The 21,965-nt window shown below is 38.6% G+C and overlaps 1 protein-coding gene across 4 annotated transcripts in view; it reads right to left on the reverse strand.

Moving 5' to 3' along the window:
* Pgd (phosphogluconate dehydrogenase) overlaps nucleotides 1-21,965 on the reverse strand; it is a 45,548-nt gene that overhangs the window by 12,758 nt on the left and 10,825 nt on the right. Inside the window, exons 1-3 of one of the 4 annotated variants that reach the window (XM_067131416.1) lie at nucleotides 16,445-16,489; nucleotides 8,097-8,429; nucleotides 749-969 (exon numbers count right to left, since the gene is read on the reverse strand). In XM_067131416.1, the coding sequence (XP_066987517.1) occupies nucleotides 749-969; nucleotides 8,097-8,185 (310 nt within the window). In that variant the 5' untranslated portion in view covers nucleotides 8,186-8,429; nucleotides 16,445-16,489. Of the gene's footprint in view, nucleotides 1-748; nucleotides 970-8,096; nucleotides 8,430-14,114; nucleotides 14,219-16,444; nucleotides 16,490-21,965 lie in introns of those variants that run through there. The other 3 variants (XM_067131414.1, XM_067131415.1, XM_067131417.1) reach the window with 3 other exon arrangements.

The following is a 21,965-nucleotide window of genomic DNA, read 5'->3' on the forward strand; positions in this document are numbered from 1 at the left end:
AGATGCATAAATGCTGCATAATCCCGTACTACTTAAAATAGTACAAAACTGAGATAGCAAACCACTTGAGACAAGTGACTCATCCTGATAAGGCTAAGGTTTCAGACGGCAATAATCAATAATCAATGCATCACTAGTTTTAAGAGTGTGGTATATTCAGGACTTGGGGGCTCTGGTGTATCAGGCAGTCAAGAGATGATACGAGAGGTCGCGTCTGGTTGAGAAAAGTCCCCATTCAAAATGAAACATGGTTATTTTACAGTGAATGATGCTCACTACAGACTGACATCTAAGCCAACAAGGACAATTCTCAGAGGCAACTACGTAAACGTAACGGAGATTCATTTAAGAGGGCCCCTTCCTAAACTGGATTAGAAAACTCTGTAACAGAGATACAGATAAGAGGCCTCCTTCCTAAACTGTAACAGATACAAATAAGAGGCCTCCTTCCTAAACTGTAACAGAGATACAAATAAGAGGGCCCCCTTCCTAAACTGTAACAGAGATACAAATAAGAGGCCTCCTTCCTAAACTGTAACAGAGATACAAATAAGAGGCCTCCTTCCTATACTGGATTAGGAAACTCTGCAACAGATACAAACAAATAAGAGGCCTCCTTCCTACACTGAATTAGTAGAGATACCGAAAATAAGAAAACCTCCTTCCTATACCAGATTAGAAAACTCTGTAACAGAGATACAAAATAAGAGGCCGCCTTCCTCAAACGGAGGCTCCTCTCAACTCATACCTTTGACCAACATCATGACACGCCTGGGTTTCTTCAGCTTCGCCACCATCTCCTCGAGAGAGTGAGCTCCAACAACCTTGGTCCCTTTAGCTTCGTTCTCGAGAAAGTGGTCCACCTTCTCGGTCGTCCTGTTGTAGGCACAGACGACCCACTCGTGGTCGTTCATGTTGAGGATGAGGTTCTGACCCATGACGGCCAAGCCGATGAGGGCAATGTCGGCGCTGAAACGAAGAAGTTGGGAGATTAGACTAGGGATATTCGCTCTGTTATTAAAAATGATTAATTGGAGTAAATTCATTCAATACCAACACTTTTGAAAAAGAAAATGTAATCGTGGAAGGTCTCTTGAATAATGACGTTTTTATTTCCATTAACCTACTGGCTATTTCCATCAATGGGCCATTTGCACACTTAAAAATGGAAGGGGAAATAAAGAGGTAATGGCTACATTCACCCCTTTGTAACAGCTGTACAGAAAACTTCCACGTAATTTAGAGTGTCAAATTACAACAATTACTTGTCATTTAAAATAAACAATGATTCATATGGAAAATGTGTAGAGAGTCATAGACTCACAGAAGAAAGAGAGAAAATAAATAACATAAAAACTTCAATAAAAAACAATTATGTGCATACATCAACAGCAGTATATAGTGGGAAACTAACATATTGTTGCAAATGTTTTAAAAATGCTTTCAATGCTTCTTAAACAAGTGACTGGGCATTAGTGACCTTGGTAGCTGTAATGCCAGGCAACTCACAATCAATCAAACAAATGCGTGAGCAATGACATTTGCATTGCAACCAGGAAGACCATTCCAGTTTCACATTAAGGTTATGAGACTTCAGAAACTGGGTAGTGTGACATTGTCACACCTCGACAGAGACATGAAAGTTGATACTGTCGAAAATGAGTAGCACGCACTGGTTCTTGGGAGCAGGTAATTGATTTTGCAAATAGGATTCCTTTTAAAAGCAGCTTACAGAAGATAGGTGTACGGGATATCTTCCAACATGGTCTAAAGTACCATATTATTAGAACTAAGGAACCACCATTTTGGGCAAACTTTAGAAGATAAAATCCTGGGAGGAAGCAGGCATCCTAACATGAAATCGGGATTATAACACGAGAGAGAGAGAGAGAGAGAGAGAGAGAGAGAGAGAGAGAGAGAGAGAGAGAGAGAGGAGAGAACAACTTTCTTCTTCAAGAACTCCACTCCCATCCACAACAACAAAAAGTAGCTAAAAGTTGACCAGATGATCAAACTGAGAGAGAGAGAGAGAGAGAGAGAGAGAGAGAGAGAGAGAGAGAGAGAGAGAGAGAACTCCACACCACAAAAACAAACAAAACAAGACGCTGACCCAAAAGAACGCCTGTAAATCTTTGATTAATTAATCAAAGTCTTCCAGCGGAATTCTCCATTCTGGACGCCTCAAATATCACACAAGAAACTTCCACCGACGGCCTGACCTTGCTCAAAGTGACTAGGCAGAAACGGGAAAGGCCCACGTAATGCAATAAAAAGCAATAAAAGTGTTCATGGTCGATGGAACCTGAAGGCCACACAATATGTCCCCAAGTAACCACGTAAGAGACGAGTGAGACGAGGTACACTCTGACAGATGACGCCTTTCACGCTCCAAGGTGTATGTGTACGTGGGGGTGTGTTTTTTTTTTTTTGCGTAAGAGTGTACCTGCTTGTGTATCTCGTATATGACCTTGGAGACGCGAGGGATCCTCTAATCTTGGTGATTAGCCGTCTTATGACGGATTCGCAAGCAGAACGGAAGAGTCCCCAAGGCAGGAATTTCCCCGATGTCGCAAAGTCTGCTTGCGAGAAAATTAGTTTTGCAACTCCGATAGATTAATTGATTCTCTTGCGTCACGCTGGCGTCAGAATGACAAATGTCATCGTCGCCGTAAACTGTGATTTGCCTAATGTACATATCGGTAAATCGACTGATATTTTATGCCACACAATACTGGAATGTTTAAAATGATTTCAGAGCAAAACCCTGTTTAGTGGAACAGCTGAAAAAAAAAAAATGCGATCAAGTTCCTTCGGCGCCATCGAGTTTTCTGTACAGCCACGGCCCATGAAACTTAAAGCCGAGGCCTGTGAAACTTTCAACAACCACGGCCCGGTGGTGGCCGGTGTTGTTGGTACCTATAGCGGTGCCAGATGCACGATTATGGCTAATCTTAACCTTAAAATAAAAACTACTCAGGCTAGAGGTCTGCAATTTGGTATGTTTGATGATTGGAGGGTGGATGATCAACATATCAATTTGCAGCCCTCTAGCATCAGTAGTTTTTAAGATCTGAGGGTGAACAGAAAAAGTGCGGACGGACAGACAAAGCCGGCACAATAGTTTCCTTTTCAGAAAACTAAAAAAATATACCATCTAGACAGCTGAACTTTATGCAGCTGATAGCAACAAATTGTTTGTTATTAAACTGATCATAAAAATTTCATGAAGTCCGAGTTACATCAACAGCCTCTCTTACAAAACTAGAGAGAGTGAATTACAAACCACTGACATCAAATCAAAGCAATTCTAAAACTGCGTATCCCACATCAAAGGTTAGACACCATTTTTTATTATATAATTAGCAAAATTCATACTGTCTACAGGGAAGTGGTTTCACGCAGGATTTCGAAACGGCAACAGACCCAGTAGTCATGACGTAAGGACCGCGTGACGTCAGCAGAGCGTGACACTTGCAAAAGTTATCGATCATAACTACTGGAATTTAGCTCCGCCAAGGGAATGTTACGCGCTCAGTGATGTCTGGAGACAGCGTTTACGTCACATGTTGGAACAGTTGGGCTGATGTCTTTCACAGGAACAAGATTAAGTCGTCTAGAAGTGGCCTCCATTGTAGATATAAAGCAAAAATTAGTTCTCGTGTATTTATATGATTATGAAAATATAATATTTTAATAATTTACTTACATTGTAATCTAGTTATTAATCTATTTATTGTTTTCATTTTTAATAAGTGGTCTCTTTTTCTGTATTGCCAATTTATCTTCTGTTATTCTTTCGAATGAATATCATAATATTCTTTGGAAGCATCTTGAATTTCAAGTCAATAGCCCCTGTGGTGGGCTTGTTCCACATGAATAGAGTTTATCTTCAGAATAATAATAATAATAATAATAATAATAATAATAATAATAATAATAATAATAATAATAATACTTCTTGCTAATGAACACCATATTCTGTGGAAGCTTGAATTTCAAGTCAGTGGCCCCTGTGGTGGGCTTGTTCCACATGAATAGGGTTATAATAATAATAATAATAATAATAATAATAATAATAATAATAATAATAATAATAATAATAATAATAAGAGAAGAGATCTCACTTATTAAAAAAAAAAAAATTAATAAAAAGATAAAAATGTATTAAAATGCGAGAAGAATAGCATTAGGTTAGTAATGCGTTATTGCATCTTCGCTTGAACTTTCGAAGTTCCAACTGCACGAAAGTTTTTATTTCTAAAACGTCTTTCTGGGCAACAAAACTCCCTGCTGTGGACAATACACCAGTGGTTCTCAACCTGGGGGTCAGCAATTTCCAGGGGCGGGAGCCCTAGGGAAAAGTTAAAAATCCTCTAACTATATTCGTTATTCTCTTAACAAGAGTCACTAAGAAGCAGCGTCAAGTATCTCAATAATTCATTTCCAAAAGAATAAAAACACCTATTTCTCTTTTTCTTAAATTTTCCTTTAAATATGGAAGGGAATTTTACTCATATACGCAAGGGGTGGGGTGGGGGGGGGCGTGGGGGAAAGGAAACTCTTAGAGGGGGCGTGGCAATAAAAAAAAGAGGTTAAGAACCACAGCAATACGCGAAGAAAAATCCTGAATCGACAAGAAGACAATAAAAACAAAAGATTCAGCTTTTGTTACAACTAACAAAAGCATAACGCACCTTGGATGGAGAGAAGGCGTCAAGTCGTATTTATCTCCATCCAACATCCTCATGTTACCTTGTTTCCGGTGTACAATATAATGTGTACACCCGCGTCCGGTGTTGAGTGTTATGGAGTTAACGAGCATGACTCTTCTTACATTCGAATGATCTTTTCAAGTCAAGTCCTCAACTGAACATATGTATGTATATGTATGTATATATATATATATATATATATATATATATATATATATATATATATATATATATATATATATATATATATATATATATATATATATATATATGTAGTACAAGAGAATCAAGAGTCAGCAGAATCTGTACAAGAGTCTGCAAAAATCTACAAGCCAGAAAAATTCTACAAGAGTCAGAAAAATTCTACAAGTGTCAGCATAAATTTACAAGATCAGCAAAATTCTACGTGTCAGCAAAATTCTGCAAGAGTCAGCAAAATCTCAAAACAGTCAGAAAAATTCTACTACAAGTGTCAGCAAAATCCTACAAGTGCCAGCAAAATCCTACAAGCGCCAGCAAAATTCTACAAGTCAGCAAAAGCCTATAAGCCCGAAAAATTCTACACCAAGAGTCAGCAAAATTCTACTACAAGTGTCAACAAAATTCTACTACAAGTGTCAGCAAAATCCTACGTGCCAGAAAAATTCTACAAGATTCAGCAAAATTCTACAGGAAAACGAAAGCAGCTTGGCAATTTTGGAAAATCACTTATACTATATAGCATTGCATGAGTAGCATTCACTCACTACCACAATGCACCACAGCCAATCAGAAGTGAGACAGAAGTTCCAATACCTTCTGTGGATATCGACTGTCCCCCTTCCCCTCTCTTGAGAAAGAAAAAGGTTATAGGAGTCTATTTTGAGGACAAGAACCTTCAATAACAAAACCAATAACCTTTGGGATTCAGGAAACATTCACAAAAGCAGACCAGTCTATAAGTATCCTTAAAAGGACGTCTGGTGGTCGAATTCTATCCCAATTCATACATAATTTAAGATTTATGACAATGATACTAAATCCTAGTACAGAAATCTTAGTTAATGCAAGAATCTCAATATAGGACAATACAAATATTTGCTAAAGCATTTTATGAAATTTTTCCTAAAGTTTCTTGTTGAGACTTGGTGCAAAATTTCTCGATCCTATTACACAAAAATGTCAACCAATAAGTGAATGATTTAATGGCTGAAAACCACGTGTTCAAACTACCCTCTGATTTCTGTATAAAGTTGGGCAATAAATACTAAAAGTAACCTCTGATTTTTGTATAAAATTGGGCAATAAATACTAATGATCTGCTTCCTCAAAGACAGTTGCAGTTTATGCACTGCCTACCTATAATATTCCCCTAACCTCTGAGGCTCATTATACAATAATTAAAAGTCACATGGGAGGTTAACAATGGTAATTGTTCTAGTGACGTTGACATCAATCACCCAGCTGAAAATTATCAGATCTGATGCTATTAATTACAGGAGACCACAGCTCGGCATTCATGCTGGCTGCATTTGTGGGACGTTGCTGTTTTGCTTTCTAAAGATTCTTGATAAATAATTAACAATTAGAAAGTACACTGGTGTGGTGACAATGTCTCAATAAGGGGGTGCATTTGCTTGTGCTACCAGTTGTAAATTTCAAGCCATATATACATGTGTGTATATATAATCTAAAGCCATATATACATGTGTATATGCTTACACCGTGGTTTAAATCACAGGCTCCTTATAAAGTATTGCATATTTCCGGTCAGAATGAAATTTGGAGAGAGTGAGGTCAAATAAACATCAAGATATCGCAGTGCCATCTTAAAGAACAAAATAAATACACCTAGAGTGCTAGACAGCAGGACATCCTTTATCTTTGTGTACCAATAATGACAGCATGCATAACCCAAGTTTATTTCTAGATTAGAGGGGTATGTGGAACTGCAGAGTACTTGAAAAGTGCCATATTCATAACCAAAGGCATCACAGCGCTTCTCTGGGCTACACCACTCTATGCTGTCAGTTTCTAAAAGTGCCACAAATTTTTAACATACATTTAAAATACCAAGCACACAGTTAAACAAGGCCAAATTAGCCATATAACTGTACCCAATTCTAGGTTAGTGTAAGAAGAAAACGCCTACCACACTTAACACTGACACATGCTGTGAGTAAATTGTTAAATTGTAAACATGACAGAAGTCAAATGTGACTTACTATTCAATTCCTCAGTGTCACATTACAGCCAGTTTACAAGGGTCTCTCAAACTTCTAAACTGATAACAACCTATTGGGAGCACTTGGCATGGCTGAATACCTGAAACTACTTACATGGGGTCAACCCTACTCATAACTATCACAGTGGGCTAACATATTAATGTTAAGTAACAAATTTAGTACGTTAAACATGCTTAAACACCTCAAACTACTTACACAAGCTTAAGCCTCTGTGTAGGCAACTTAGGTGTCCCAACATGACCACTTGCAAACTTATAACTCATCCAGATTGCTATACATTAATTAAACACCTCAAATTGTTTACAGAGGTTCACTCATGCACATGAGCATCATGAGGTCTTAACATGACCACTTACCAATTCATATCAACCTACTTGGAGTGGAATACCCAACATAGTCAAACCAGTTACCCTACTTACCCAGGTTCACCCCTCATCACCGGCATCAAGGAGGCGCAACATGACTGGTTCCAAACCTAAAAGATTTTTCAATTACCAGACCAAGTCAAACACTAAAACTGTTTACAAAGGTACAACCCTCCACGTTGGAATCATGCCTAGTTCCAACCTGCTCATGGGCATAATGGAGTCCAAACTTGACCACTCACCAATCAATTCACATTAACCCACTTGGTGTGGAGTTGCCTACCTAGAGTACCGAACATAGTCAAAAACTCAAACTACTTACACAGGTTCAGCCTCCCACATGGGAATCATGCGCAGTTTCAACCTGCGTGCAGGCATATGGAAATCCAAACTTGACCACTCACCAATTCATCTTCACGCACTTTTAGTGGAGTATCCACAGTACCCAACATAGTTGAAGACCTCAAACTACTTACACAGGTTCAGCCCTCTACATGGTAATCATGCCCAGTTTCAACCTGTACAGAGGCATAACAGGAATCCCAAACTGACCACTCGCCAATTCACATCAACCCACTTGGAGTGGAGTAGCCTACCTGGAGTACCGAACATAGTCAAACACTGAAATTACTTACACAGGTTCAGCCCTCTACATGGTAATCATTCTCAGTTTCAACCTGCATAGGAGCATAATGGGAATCCCAAACTGACCGCTTGCCAATTCACGTCAACCCACTTGGAGTGGAGTGCCCAGAGTACCTAACGTAGTCAAACTCCTCAAACAAACTACTTACACAGGATCAACCCTGCCCAAGGCCATCGTCTTGAGAGTCTTGCAAGGCACGTTACCCATACTGCACAGGGACGCCAGCCAAGCGCGCATGTCCTGAATGGCAACGCACAAGCGGCCACACACCAACAGCTCGCTCAGAGCGGTTGACGAGGGAAGGGTCGTAAGGTCCTTCAAGACCGGAGATTCCCGCTGTCCGCCTTTATTTTGTCTCTTTTCTATTCTCTTCTTCAGGGACGCCCTTCAAGAATGCGGGGCAAAAACGTTACTCACAGCGAACAGCACTTTTTTTTTTTTTTTATTTATGGAATGGCCAGTTTATATTTCACAAGGTGAGCTGAAATCATACAGGTGAATATACCATAAGTAAACCCCCCCTATTCGCAGACTCATGTATTCGTGGATTTCTCTGTGGAATGTGTCTACCCATTAATCGCGGAAAATTCGCCCATTTGCAGTATTTTTCACTGAGAAATATTCACTAATTACTGTATTTTCATATCATTTTCATGACTAAACGCACTTTATGTGATAAAGCTTAAAATACTCAGGTATAAGCATTTTTTGAGGTTTTTTTGTTTAAACTATCAAAATAGGCAGTTCCAAGTGTTTTTGGAGGGGTTTTAAGTATTCGCGGATTTTAGCTATTTGCAGGGGGGGTTATGCATCCCCCGCGAATAAGGGGGGTTTACTGTACAACGTGCACAAAGACACAAAACACTTATACCCTACACAGCACTTTGCTAAACAACTTTCACACTACGAAATTCACTTCACACACAAAAAATGCTGACTCCTTCACTTTGGCAGGGCCACAATCCTCACTCACACGATCTGAAAGTGCACTACCTCCACATCTAAGAGCACTTTTTTTTTTTTTGCACTTACTGAAGTGTGGGGCAACTTTACGTCAGTGGAAAGCGAAGGGAAACTTGCTCTTGTTTACAGGCGAATGTTATTACTCGCTGGATGACCAGTGAAAAGTTTGCTGAGGATCCGGTAAAATTAGTCAAGTCACCGAACATCCATCTCATTTACATCCAAAGGTTCGCGAGGTTCGCTTACAAATTGCACCAGTTTGCCAGAGTGATTCAGCCTCACTGATGTTCTCAAGTTCACGAAGATTGCAAAGTTTGCCAACGAATGTTTGCATCAAGTTCGAATGTATAATAATAATAATAATAATAATAATAATAATAACAATAATAATAATAATAATAATAATAATAATAATAATAGCATTTCCCCCAACCATTAAATCAAATATGAACTCCCTTAATCAAAACCTGCAGAACTTCTTACAGCTTACACCTACACAAAAGCCACACCAGCAGCACATCAACCTTTTTGATATATAAGGCACCATTTAATACTCAATATATATATATATATATATATATATATATATATATATATATATATATATATATATATATATATATATATATATATGCAATAAGTACACATGTATATATGTATGTATGACTCATCCATAGCCTTCTACCTCTTACCTTTTTCCACGGGGTGGGGGAGGGGCAGGTGGGGAAAGGAAGGTAAGACACCCATTTCGTAATGAACACCTTGTGAGAACAATTAAGAAGACCTTGGTAAGATCCATCCTTGAAAGTCGACCTCTAAAACTGCTGGATGCGATTTCCCCTTTTGAAATATTTCTACATTCATTCTCTCTCTCTCTCTCTCTCTCTCTCTCTCTCTCTCTCTCTCTCTCTCTCTCTCTCTCTCTCACTAAATCAAAATAAATACAATTTTTTTTCTACACAATTCTCACAGCCTAAAATCCGTATCGATTTGTAATCCTTCTTGCAAAAATACTTTTATTTATTGACAACATTCACCTTATCATGAATTTTTTTCTCTCTCTCTTTACTAAATCAAAATAAATACAATATTTCTTCTACACATTTCTCACAGTCTGAAGTCCGTATCGATTTTTGACCCTTTTTGCAGAAAGCCTTTTATTTATTGATAACATTTCCCTATCATAAATCTCTCTCTCTCTCTCTCTCTCTCTCTCTCTCTCTCTCTCTCTCTCTCTCTCTCTCTCTAAATCAAAATAAATAGCTTTTTTTTTTAACACAATTATCACAATCTAAAATCCGTATCGATTTGTAATCCTTTTTGCAAAAATCCTTTCATTTATTGAAAACATTCACCTATCATAAATCTCTCTCTCTCTCTCTCTCTCTCTCTCTCTCTCTCTCTCTCTCTCTCTCTCTATTCAGCTTTTGGCTCTCAAATCGATAGAATCCAGAATTAGCGACTCAAGGAAAGCTACAGCAAAGAATGACCTACATAATCCGTTCACATGTAGTAACTTCACTGTTTATGAATATTGCAGTAGTGGTATTAGCCTTGGCTATCATTGGGACTGTCCCACATTTGAAGTGAAATCAAAGGAAATTGATAATACTCTGCATAAACGCGAATATTATTCATGCGTGCAGAAGAAGACATTATTATATATATATATATATATATATATATATATATATATATATATATATATATATGTATATATATATATATATATATATATATATATATATATGTATATATATATATATATATATATATATATATATATATATATATATATATATATATATATATATATATATATATATATATATATATATATATATATATATATATATATATATATATATTCAGTTTTATTGACAACCAAAGGAACATTCTGCGACAATTACCTTGTGTTAATTATCTTATTCTGACACACTTCCCCTCAACTGAAAGCCACCAAAAAAAAAACAAAAAAAAAACAATGACATTTAAAAGAAATACAGTTGATTCAATACAAAAATCCTGTATCATTAAACTGCATCTTTCGTCTCGTCTTTGTCCGTAAGGACGCAACAGTTATACGCTAGTGGAGTGACTTTTACGAAGCGCGGACGGTACAGTAGTGTACTGGGATACTCAATTTAAAATGCGGTTGTCCACTGGTTGGTTTACCTGGGCCAGATTCTTAAGTCTGTGGTCAGGTGTTAATTCCTATTTTTTTTTTTTTTTCGGGGAGGAGGGAGGGGAAATACAGTTGATATTTCCTTGTTCTATTGGCCTGTTCCGTGTTGGTGAGACTGTTCTCTCTCTCTCTCTCTCTCTCTCTCTCTCTCTCTCTCTCTCTCTCTCTCTCTCTCTCTCTCTCTTCGGATTCTCAATCAAGAAACGTATCAGCTATATGTTAATTATCAGAGCACTACATGCCGAATATATTACAAACCCAGTGGACGAACTTTTTTCAGTGGAAGAACTGAGATAAGCACTTCTTACTCATTCTATTATTATTATTATCATTCTATTATTATTATTATTATTATTATTATTATTATTATTATTATCCAGTAGATGAAACCTATTCATGTGGAACAAGCCCACCACAGGGGCCATTGACTTGAAACTCAAGAAACTTCCAGAGAATGTTATTGGCGTTCATTAGGAAGAATTAAGAGGAAGTAAGTTGAAATACAGTAAGCAGAGATACCACTTATTAAAAAAGAAAGAAAAATAAATGTAATAGATAAAAATATATCAGAATGCAAGAAGAATAGTGTTAGGGTATCAATGCATTGTATCTTCGCTTGAACTTCTGAAGAAGTTCCAACCGCACGAAATCCTCATTAGGAGGGAGGCTGGTCCACCAGAGGAATACTTAATTGCTTGACCAAAGGAAGAGAGAGAGAGAGAGAGAGAGAGAGAGAGAGAGAGAGAGAGAGAGAGAGAGAGAGAGAGAGAGAGAGAGAGAGAGACGGTGCTGTGCAAATATAAACTTTTTAGACTAGAAAGTGGTTCTTTTATACACCGCTAACTTTCGTCTTAGGGACCATTACCAGCTTCTTTCATCATCATTATCTATTACTATCATGTAGAAAGCTACAGAGAGAGAGAGAGAGAGAGAGAGAGAGAGAGAGAGAGAGAGAGAGAGAGAGAGAGAGAGAGAGAGAATACCGCTCACATGGATAGAGGTGTGTATTCAAACGTGTAATACATTAAACACACAGTCCAAATTTTCATGAAGAGAGAGTTGAGAGATAGAGAGAGAGAGAGAGATATGCATACCTGTGATTATATAGATGAGAGAGAGAGAGAGAGAGAGAGAGAGAGAGAGAGAGAGAGAATATAGCCTACATGGATTAAGATGGGATGTGAGAGAGAGAGAGAGAGAGAGAGAGAGAGAGAGATTAAGAGAGAGAGAGAGAGAGAGAGATGAGACCAGCTTGATTCAAAATCCATCTTCATATATAGATTTCTACTCTTAAACCCGCATTTACATACACAAAGAAAGAGAGAGAGAGAGAGAGAGAGAGAGAGAGAGAGAGAGAGAGAGAGAGAGAGAGAGAGAGAGAGAGAACTCAAACTTTTTGAATTAAATTGCGTCTTCATACAAAATTCTCTTTTGAAGCTGCAAATACACCTACGTACAAAATGTTCAGCTCGCAAGAAAAATGATTTCCACTTATCGACGATATCAACAATTCCAGGAAGACTGGAATCGACTAAACCAAGTTATTAACTTAAATGTCAAACTTATCATCATTCCAGGCGAGAGTTCGCTAATGGAATAAATTTGTTTGATGTCCATTTTAGTGCTACGAAGATAAAGTATTGCCAAATTGACTACTTCGCCGTAAGAATTAAAATCTATTGTGTTGAACTCAATAGAACTCAAGAACTAAAAGCAAGTAAAAAATGCGCCAAAGTTTCTTCGGCGTAATCGAGTTTTCTGTACAGCGTATAATACTGTATGTAACTCTCAGCCATCGCCCATGAAACTCTCAGCAACAGCCCGGTGGTGGCCTGCGTTGTTGGCACCTATAGCGGTGCCAGACGCACGATCATGGCTAACTTGAACCTTGAATGAAATAAAAACTACTGTGGCTAGAAAGCTGGAATTTGGTATGTTTGATGACTGGAGGGTGGATGATCAACATACCAATTTGCAGCCCTCTAGCCTCAGTAGTTTTTAAGATCTGGGGGCGGCCAGAAAAAGCGCGGACGGACAGACAAAACCGGTACAATAGCTTTCTTTTACAGACAACTAATGAGTAGCTTCAGAACAGATGTTCTGGTGAAATACGAAAGTTCCAATAAGACTGAAAATCACAATAAGTGACGTGGGATTTTGGACACTGATGTCAGTTGTCGAAAGTTCAAAACTTGAAACGCTTCTCATGATTTAATCATTTGCTTTATCTTTTTACTTTTTTGTAAGAGGTCAATTGTCTGTGACGGCACACCTCTCTTGGGAAACCTGCCCTCAAAATGGAAGACTGTAGTATATGCAGAAATACAAAACTGAGAAAAATGGTAGATTATGCAGTTTTCCCTTGCCTTACTACTAATTTCGCAGATACTGCAAATGGGAGCCCCTAAATAAAGCACTGAAGAATCATTCTGAAACTGCAGTAACTTGTGTATTAGTGTTTCACGAGCCCAATAGGTGGCATATCTCAACTTCGAAAATTTTGCAGATACTGCAATTTTCCATTTTAGGGCAGAAATGGGGGCCCCCTTAAAATTCAGACGAATACCCTCTTAAAAACTGAATCCAATCACTTATTCAAATTCACGGACATTCACTGCCATGCAAAATTAAAACACGGATGAATTCGCGAGTACTTATGCGAGTTAACACTCGGAGTCGTCCTGGTAATAGCATGTCAACTGACTCCACTTTCTACATTTCCAGCCGGAATGATTTTATATCAAACACAAAAACGTCCAGGCGGTTTGTCTACAAGACCTATCAACGAATTCGTCCTATAAGTGGCCTTCAACGAACGCACGGAGGTGGGACACTGATTCGTATATATAAACTGAACGCCCCCAAAAAACAAAAACAAAGAATATCAAGCAAAACACACTGACACACTCTTCTCAGCCACGCACGACACTGTCATGACTACAACTAACACCACCAACACTCTTCCAAAGAGTGCCACCTGCATTCCTCAGAGTGCCAACCGTGTTCCAGGCCACGTACCAATCGTACTGCCACTCGTGCACGTCGTCCATGACCTCGCCCGGGAGGAGGGTGTTGTCCTCTGCCGCAGCGTTGGTGGCCATCGCGGGGCGAGACACGAACGGACACTGGAGACGACGACCCAGAGACGCTTGTTCTACATTTCTACTCCCGAGGAATCTATCAATAATTCGCTCGGCGCGAAGAGAAGACCTTTTGTTATTGGCCCACACCCACCCCCCTAAAGTCCGCCATTACTCACTAGGTAGCCCACCCACCCACCCGCCCACGGCTCCCAAATCCAGAGACACACCCCTAAAATCGTCCACCACTCACTACAGTGGCACCACAAGTCGATATTCTTGGTTACGTTGGCAAATAGCATTTCGCCCGAGTCTCGGGAATTATTCATCTGTTATCGGGGACGATGAATACGATAAGGATTGCCTGCTTGCTTGCTTGGCGTCTCCCACCCACTAGCGCTCAAGCGCGCACGCACGCATGCATGCACGCGCAAGCAAACAGCAGACAATATCTCGTAGAAGGTGCCCTGTCACGCCACTTTCACCTTCCGAGTCGGTATTTGGGATCGCACATTGACAAAAAAGTGCTCCAGTAAAATCATTTCGATCATTCAGATAAACGAATTCATTTTACTGATTATTATTTATTTTAAACTACAAAAATGTCAAGTTTCCCTCCTTCCCTATAAAGGGCAGAGAGGCTGGGAGCAAGAAAGATTTGTGGGGGGGGGAAGGGGGTTAGAAAAAGCAGTTCTTCACTCAAAAAGTCAGAGTTCAGGAAGAAATTGAAGTTCTTCTAACTGGTGCTAGACTTAAAACAATTCTGAGAGAGGGCATCAGGTACACAATATGAGAAGGAAAGGACCAGTTTGTACAAAAACTGGGAAGAAACATGGATTATCTAAGGGAAGTAAGGCAGGAATGTATGGTAATACTGTTGAGCCAACTCTCCTTTATGGATATACAGTGGGGATGCTGAGAGAAAATGAAATAAACATGTTTCAAGGCGTTTATAAAAACTGGGAAGAAACAGGGATTAGGCTATTTGTGAAAGTCTTGGCGGGAATGTATGGTGGTGCTGTTGAGCCAACTCTCCTTTAGGGATATAAAGTTGAGATGCTGAGTGAAAATGATAAATAAAAGCTGAAGATGCTGGGAAGAAATGTTTGCTTTGTATATGTGGCACAAGAAGATATAAGACCAAAAAAAATGGGGATATAAGCAAGAGAAATGGTAATGAGATTAGCTTAGGTGAAAGGATGAAACAGTGTTCTGACGTGGTTTGGTCATGTGGAAAGAATGGAGGAAAATAAGGTGATGAAAAATGTAAGGAAGGAAGGAATATAGGATTCAGGCTATAGACCAAGCGCTGGGACCTTTAAGGTCACTCAGCGCTGAAACGGAAACTGACAGTGAAAAGGTTTGAAAGGTGTAAAAGGAGAAAAACTTTTTCAGCTGCACTATGAATCTACTGTTAGGAGAGGACTGAGGAAAGTAAGATGGAAGAAAGAGGATTTTAAAACAGAGGAGGTACAGTAGAGGGGATGAAAGGGGTTGTAGCTGCAAAGAACCTTAAGTATTGCCTACAGTGCACTGCATGAGGTGCACTGGTGGCACTGCCCCTGTACAGGGTTCTGTGTAGGCTAGGAAGAGGCTGAAACTGGGAAATTTTCCTGCACTGGGAGTTCATTAAGAACACTGACCTCACTTGACCAGAGAAAGTCTTACGATTCGTCTTGGAACAGGACTTAGGTAAACACCATTTCCTGAAATATCCACTGTCTCTCTTTCGACCTTCGTTACAGAGCAATACCTGATATCTAGTCGACTGTGGTAGGTTGCGGGATGTGTGGAGAGAGGCATGGGGTTGGCAAAATCATATACCAAAATACTGGGAAACTGCAATGTTTACACACACGGGCACACAAGGAGAAATTGTACTCACAATATCCTGTAAATTCACTCAAAAACTAAGAGATATCCACACAAGGAGAAATTGTACTCACAATATCCTTTAAATTCATTCAAAACAAAAGCAAACTAAATTCCTAGACAGTTAAAACATCACGTAAATGAGGCAAACACATGAAAATAATAGAAACAAATAAATGAAAAACTATCAGCAAATAAAAAAAAAATCACGAAATAACACGACCACAATGATGACACTCCAGCAATAAATAAACTGAAAATAAATAACACAAAAAAAAGGGGTACACAAACAAAAACTGTCACCCCCCCAAAAAAAAAAACACGACCACGATGACGGAAACACTCCAGCAATAAGCAAAAATAAATAAATAATGATAAAACACAGCGGAAACGCACAAATAAAAACACGGGACTCTTAGGCACCGACGTCTGATAGTCACTGCAACAGGGAGGAAGGAAACTTCTCGAGAGGCCCAAGTGCCAACCCTGAGGTAGCACCAACCCCTTTCCCCCCGCCCCCCAAATCTCTCTCCTCAATCCCTCCCCACCCACAAAAGAAACCACTAATTCTAATTCACCCTCCACCCCCAACAAAAACCCCACCCACCCACCCTCTTAAATATATAATTCAACAACCTTCAACACAAAACTTTCCCCTCTTCTCCTGCTCGCTTCTCCCACCCACCCCACCTACCTACAATTTTAATATCCCCTTTCAACCCCCTTCCCTAAAACCAGGACCTCCCCCCCTTACTCGAAAGAAAGAGCTCAACTGGAGAGAGAGAGAGAGAGAGAGAGAGAGAGAGAGAGAGAGAGAGAGAGAGACCCCGCCCAAAAAGATCACTCGGGTTCACCAAAGCGAGAAATTTCTAGGTGCAGGGAATAGAACACCACTTGCTGGTGCTTTCTGGTCCAATCACTGGAAGGCGGGGATTGGGGGGGGGTGTGATATAAGACGTGACAGCTGTCAAATCTATTGATTAAATACTATATCAGTCCATAATAATAATAATAATAATAATAATAATAATAATAATAATAATAATAATAATACTCAGTGTCTGAAGCTGAATATGTGCTGTAAGTAGTACTGAAGTTTCCATGGATTGTGGATCAACAGTCATCCATAGGTTGGCAGAATAATAATAATAATAATAATAATAATAATAATAATAATAATAATAATAATAATAATAATCCACCATTGCTCCACTAAGATAATTAGATACACCAATTAACACTAACACAGCAACTCCCTGTTGCAACTCTCTCCTTCTTGTACAGTACAATTAATTTGAAATTATAATCATCTATCATAACTGATCTATAATTTCGTTTTTTAACAAGTCATTGTCAATATGCCCCAGTCTCAGGAATATATAATTTTCCTTCCACAATTTGCAAGAGTAAAGACGACCCAGCCCACATTTCATAAAGGGAAATGATCTATTTATCGATAACTACAAACATAATTGCTAATAACCTATATAATTCAGTGGGACTTGTAGCCAGCCCGCCTACTTAAGGCATTATTTTAGTATCTTATAAAATTCAATGGAACTCGTAGCCTACCTACTTACAGAATTTTTCCCACGTCTTATAAATTCAGTGGAACTCGTAGCCTACCTACTCACGGAATTTCTTCCGAGTCTTATAATTCAGTGGAATTCGTGGCCTACCTGCTTAAGGCATTTTTTCAGTGTCTTATAATTCAGTGGAACTCGTACCCTACCTACTTAAGGAATTTTTTCAATATCTCTACAATTGAATGTCTTATCATTTAGTGGAACTCGTAGCCTACCCACTAAAGGCATGTTTTCAAAGTCTTATAATTCGGTGGAACTCATTGCTTGCCTACTTATGGAATTTTTTCAGTCTTTATAATTCAATGTCTTATATTTCAGTGGAACTTGTAGCCTACCTACTAAATGTATGTTTTCAGCTTGTTGCCAATTCAGCAGCATTATTTTTCAATGTCTTATAATTTCATAATTCAGTGGAACTCATAGCCTGCCTACTGGAATGTCTTATGTTCAGCGTCTTATAATTCAGCGTGGTATAATTCAATGGAACCTACTTAATTCAACAGAACCTACTTACTTATATCATTGTTCTGCATGTCTTTTAAATTCAGTGGAACTCGTAGCCTACCTGCTTAAGGCATTTTTTCAGTGTCTCATAATTCAGTGGAACTCGTAGCCTGCCTACTTATGGAATTTTTCAATGCCCTATAATTCAGTGGAATGCGTGCGTAGCCTGCCTACTTATGGAATTTTTTCAATGCCCTATAATTCAGTGGAACTCGTAGCCTGCCTACTTACGGAATTTTTTCAATGTCTTTATAATTCAATGTTTTATAATTCAGTGGAACTCGTAGCCTACCTACTTAAGGCATTTTTTCAATGTTTTATAATTCAGTGGAACTCGTAGCCTGCCTACTTATGGAATTTTTTCTAAGTCATTATAATTCGATGTTTTATAATTCAGTGGAACTCGTAGCCTGCCTACTTGTGGAATTTTTCAGTCTTTACAGTTCAGTGTCCCATAAATCAGTGGACTCATAGCCTACCTACTTACGGAATTTTTTCAAGGTCATTACAAATTCAATGTCTTATAAATCACTGGAACTCGTAGCCTACCTACTTAAGACATTTTTTCAATGTCTTACAATTCAGTGGAACTCATAGCCTACCCACTAACGTTATTTTTTCAAAGTCTTTATAATTCAACGTCTTATGATTCAGTGAAACCCGTAGCCTGCCTACTTTCTGCATCCTTCAAACCTCTTGGGTTTTATACTGCAACTCATCACTGCAACTCTGTCGCTACGGGCCCTAGACGCCTCTTGAAATATAGCCCCTAGCCCGTGGGAGGTTTTAAATACCGACTTCCAATCCATTTCCCCCGCCTTGCGGTTCCTGGCCCGCAATTTGGTAATCGCCTTTTCCAACTTTCACTAATTATCAATTCACCTTCTCTCTCTCTCTCTCTCTCTCACTCAACTCTCTCTCTCTCTCTCTCTCTCCCACCCCCGCCTGCCACCTCAATTTACATCATACGCTCTGTTTCCAACTGCTGCTCTCCTGCCTGCCTTCTCTCTTGCCTCTCTCTCTCTCTCTCTCTCTCTCTCTCTCTCTCTCTCTCTCTCTCTCAATTCATTTGTATTCTCTCTCAATTCATTTGTATATTTATGGAGTTCATCATCCGATGGTTCTCTTCAAACATACTTTAGGCTGTTCCAACTAACTCTCTCTCTCTCTCTCTCTCAATTCTTTTATGTATTTATGGAGTTCATCATCCAACGGTTCTCTTCAAACATACTTTAGGCTGTTCCAACTAACACACACACACACACACACTCTTCTCTCTCTCTCTCTCTCTCTCTCTCTCTCTCTCTCTCTCTCTCTCTCTCTCTCTCTCTCTGCTGAAAACCAATAACCGGATTAATTCAATTATCAGTCCAACTTCAAAAAATCCAAATTATCAATAGATACCTTAGGAATCGTTCACATTGGAAAAAAAAAGGTCGCGTGAGAACATATCTAATCAATAATCTTAATATCTTACGATCAAAATCTCTCTCTCTCTCCCTCTCTCTCTCTCTCTCTCAACGAGATCCTTTTACTTTCAATTAGGGTCGCCAAAAGTCCGACCAACAACAGTCGATTAGCAATCTGGGACATTATTCATGAGGTCAACAGGACATAATTATGACATAAAAGATTTTCAAGGAACGCAGCCATATCGTTTCTTGCCTTCCCCTGTTCGGGGATCGATCGCGGGTTTACTCGGATGTGAGACGAGGCAGAGAGAGAGAGAGAGAGAGAGAGAGAGAGAGAGAGAGAGAGAGAGAGAGAGAGAGAGGCTTGCTAAACAGCCTCAGATATGTTAAAGACATATCTGGGAACACACACAAGAGAGAGAGAGAGAGAGAGATTAACGGAGAGAGAGAGAGAGAGAGAGAGAGAAGAGAGAGAGAGAGAGAAATTCTTAGGGTATGATAAAAAAGTACATGGGACATAAAATGAACAATAACGGAGACTAAAGAGAGAGAGAGAGAGAGAGAGAGAGAGAGAGAGAGAGAGAGAGAGAGAGAGAGAAATTCTTAAGGTATGATAAAAAAAATACATGGGACATAAAGGCATCAATACACAAATGAACTAATTAACAGAGAGAGAGAGAGAGAGAGAGAGAGAGAGAGAGAGAGAGAGAGAGAGAGAGAGAGAGAGAGAGAGAGAAAATTCTTAAGGTATGTTAAAAAAAAAACTACATGGAACGTAAAGGCATCAATACACAAATGAAATAATTAACAGAGAGAGAGAGAGAGAGAGAGATTTGCACCAGAGAGGAGAGAAAGAGACGAGAGAGAGAGGTAAACAGCTGAAGAAATCATACTCGTTCAACAGTAAACAGGTGAGTAACTCTCATCTCTCTCTCTCTCTCTCTCTCTCTCTCTCTCTCTCTCTCTCTCTCTCTCTCTCTCTCTCTCAGGGTGATAAAAACAGGCGATGATGATAACCTTGAGAGTGAGTTGCCAGGGTAAATTTTTTTCTCGGAGTTATGAGCAGCAAAGACGATACCTGATTTATTCATAAGTTCAAACTCTCTAGTGATATAATTTGGTGCAGTCCACTACATACATTTTGAATTATTATAATTATTATAATAATAATTCTACATTGTAAGCTACTCTATCTACAGGATTTTACACTGAATACAGAACAATCTGCACTACAACAAAGTAAATATATATCAGAAATATGTGTAAATATATGTATTTTTATATACATAGTTTGTATATATACTAGTAATACATATTTACATTTACACCACAGTGGATTTCTTCACCATTTTAGTGACTCATCCTATTATTACTATTATTATTATTATTATTACAGTGGACCCTTGGGAGTGTATAACACCGAACCTTGATGAAAAAGAAACTCACAATGCTGACGAAATCAAACTTGAAGTCAAACTTAAAAGCACAAAACAACAGATGATAATAAAAACAGAATTCCCAATCATAGAGGATCCGCTACGGGGATGATTTAGACGAAATAACAGCGTGATCGTCCAGTAAAACCCACAAGGAGATTCTAATAAATACCAAGGTTTTCTTTACTTCCTATTTCTGGTTTTCGCAAACGATCATCGAAATAGAGGCGTCTACAATCACGCGTCATTCATGGTTTGTGTATGTCTACAATTATCCGCAAAGGTGTGTGTGTGTGTGTATTCGAAGGCTTATAGGAGTATACATACAGTGTTCAGATTTATACTCTTATATGCGTAGCCTATGTATGTATACGTACAATTCTGCATTTCAATACTGATTGCTGGAGATGTGTATAATATATATACATATATACATATAATCCATTGTACCCTAAAATCTAATAAAACATACATATGTATACCCAGCAAATATAACAAAAGGAACACTGTAAAATAATAAAAAAACTAATGTAACATTTCAATATATGTATATACACTAAAAATAAAGGAATAATAAAAGATTACATTATATATATTATATACATAGTATATAAAACATATATAATGTATATTTAACTAACAAATAGCCTATGTTCTACACACGAGACACGAATTTCCCAAAACGTGAGAACAGCTAAGCAGCAGCTATTGCGAAGTCTTACCAGGTGAAACGATGTTGCTTTGTCTGATGGAATGGAAACTTATAATTTTTTTTTTAAACGCACTGTGACGAAATGAGAGAGAGAGAGAGAGAGAGAGAGAGAGAGAGAGAGAGAGAGAGAGAGAGAGAGAGAGAGAGAGATTATTTTCTGTCTGAAACTCTTTCTATTTTTATTTTTTTTTGAGAGAGAGCTGAGAGAGAGAGAGAGAGAGAGAGAGAGAGAGAGAGAGAGAGAGAGAGAGAGAGAGAGAACTACTA

Source organism: Macrobrachium rosenbergii, chromosome 30, assembly GCF_040412425.1.
Source record: "Macrobrachium rosenbergii isolate ZJJX-2024 chromosome 30, ASM4041242v1, whole genome shotgun sequence".
Taxonomy (NCBI): Eukaryota; Metazoa; Arthropoda; class Malacostraca; order Decapoda; family Palaemonidae; genus Macrobrachium; species Macrobrachium rosenbergii.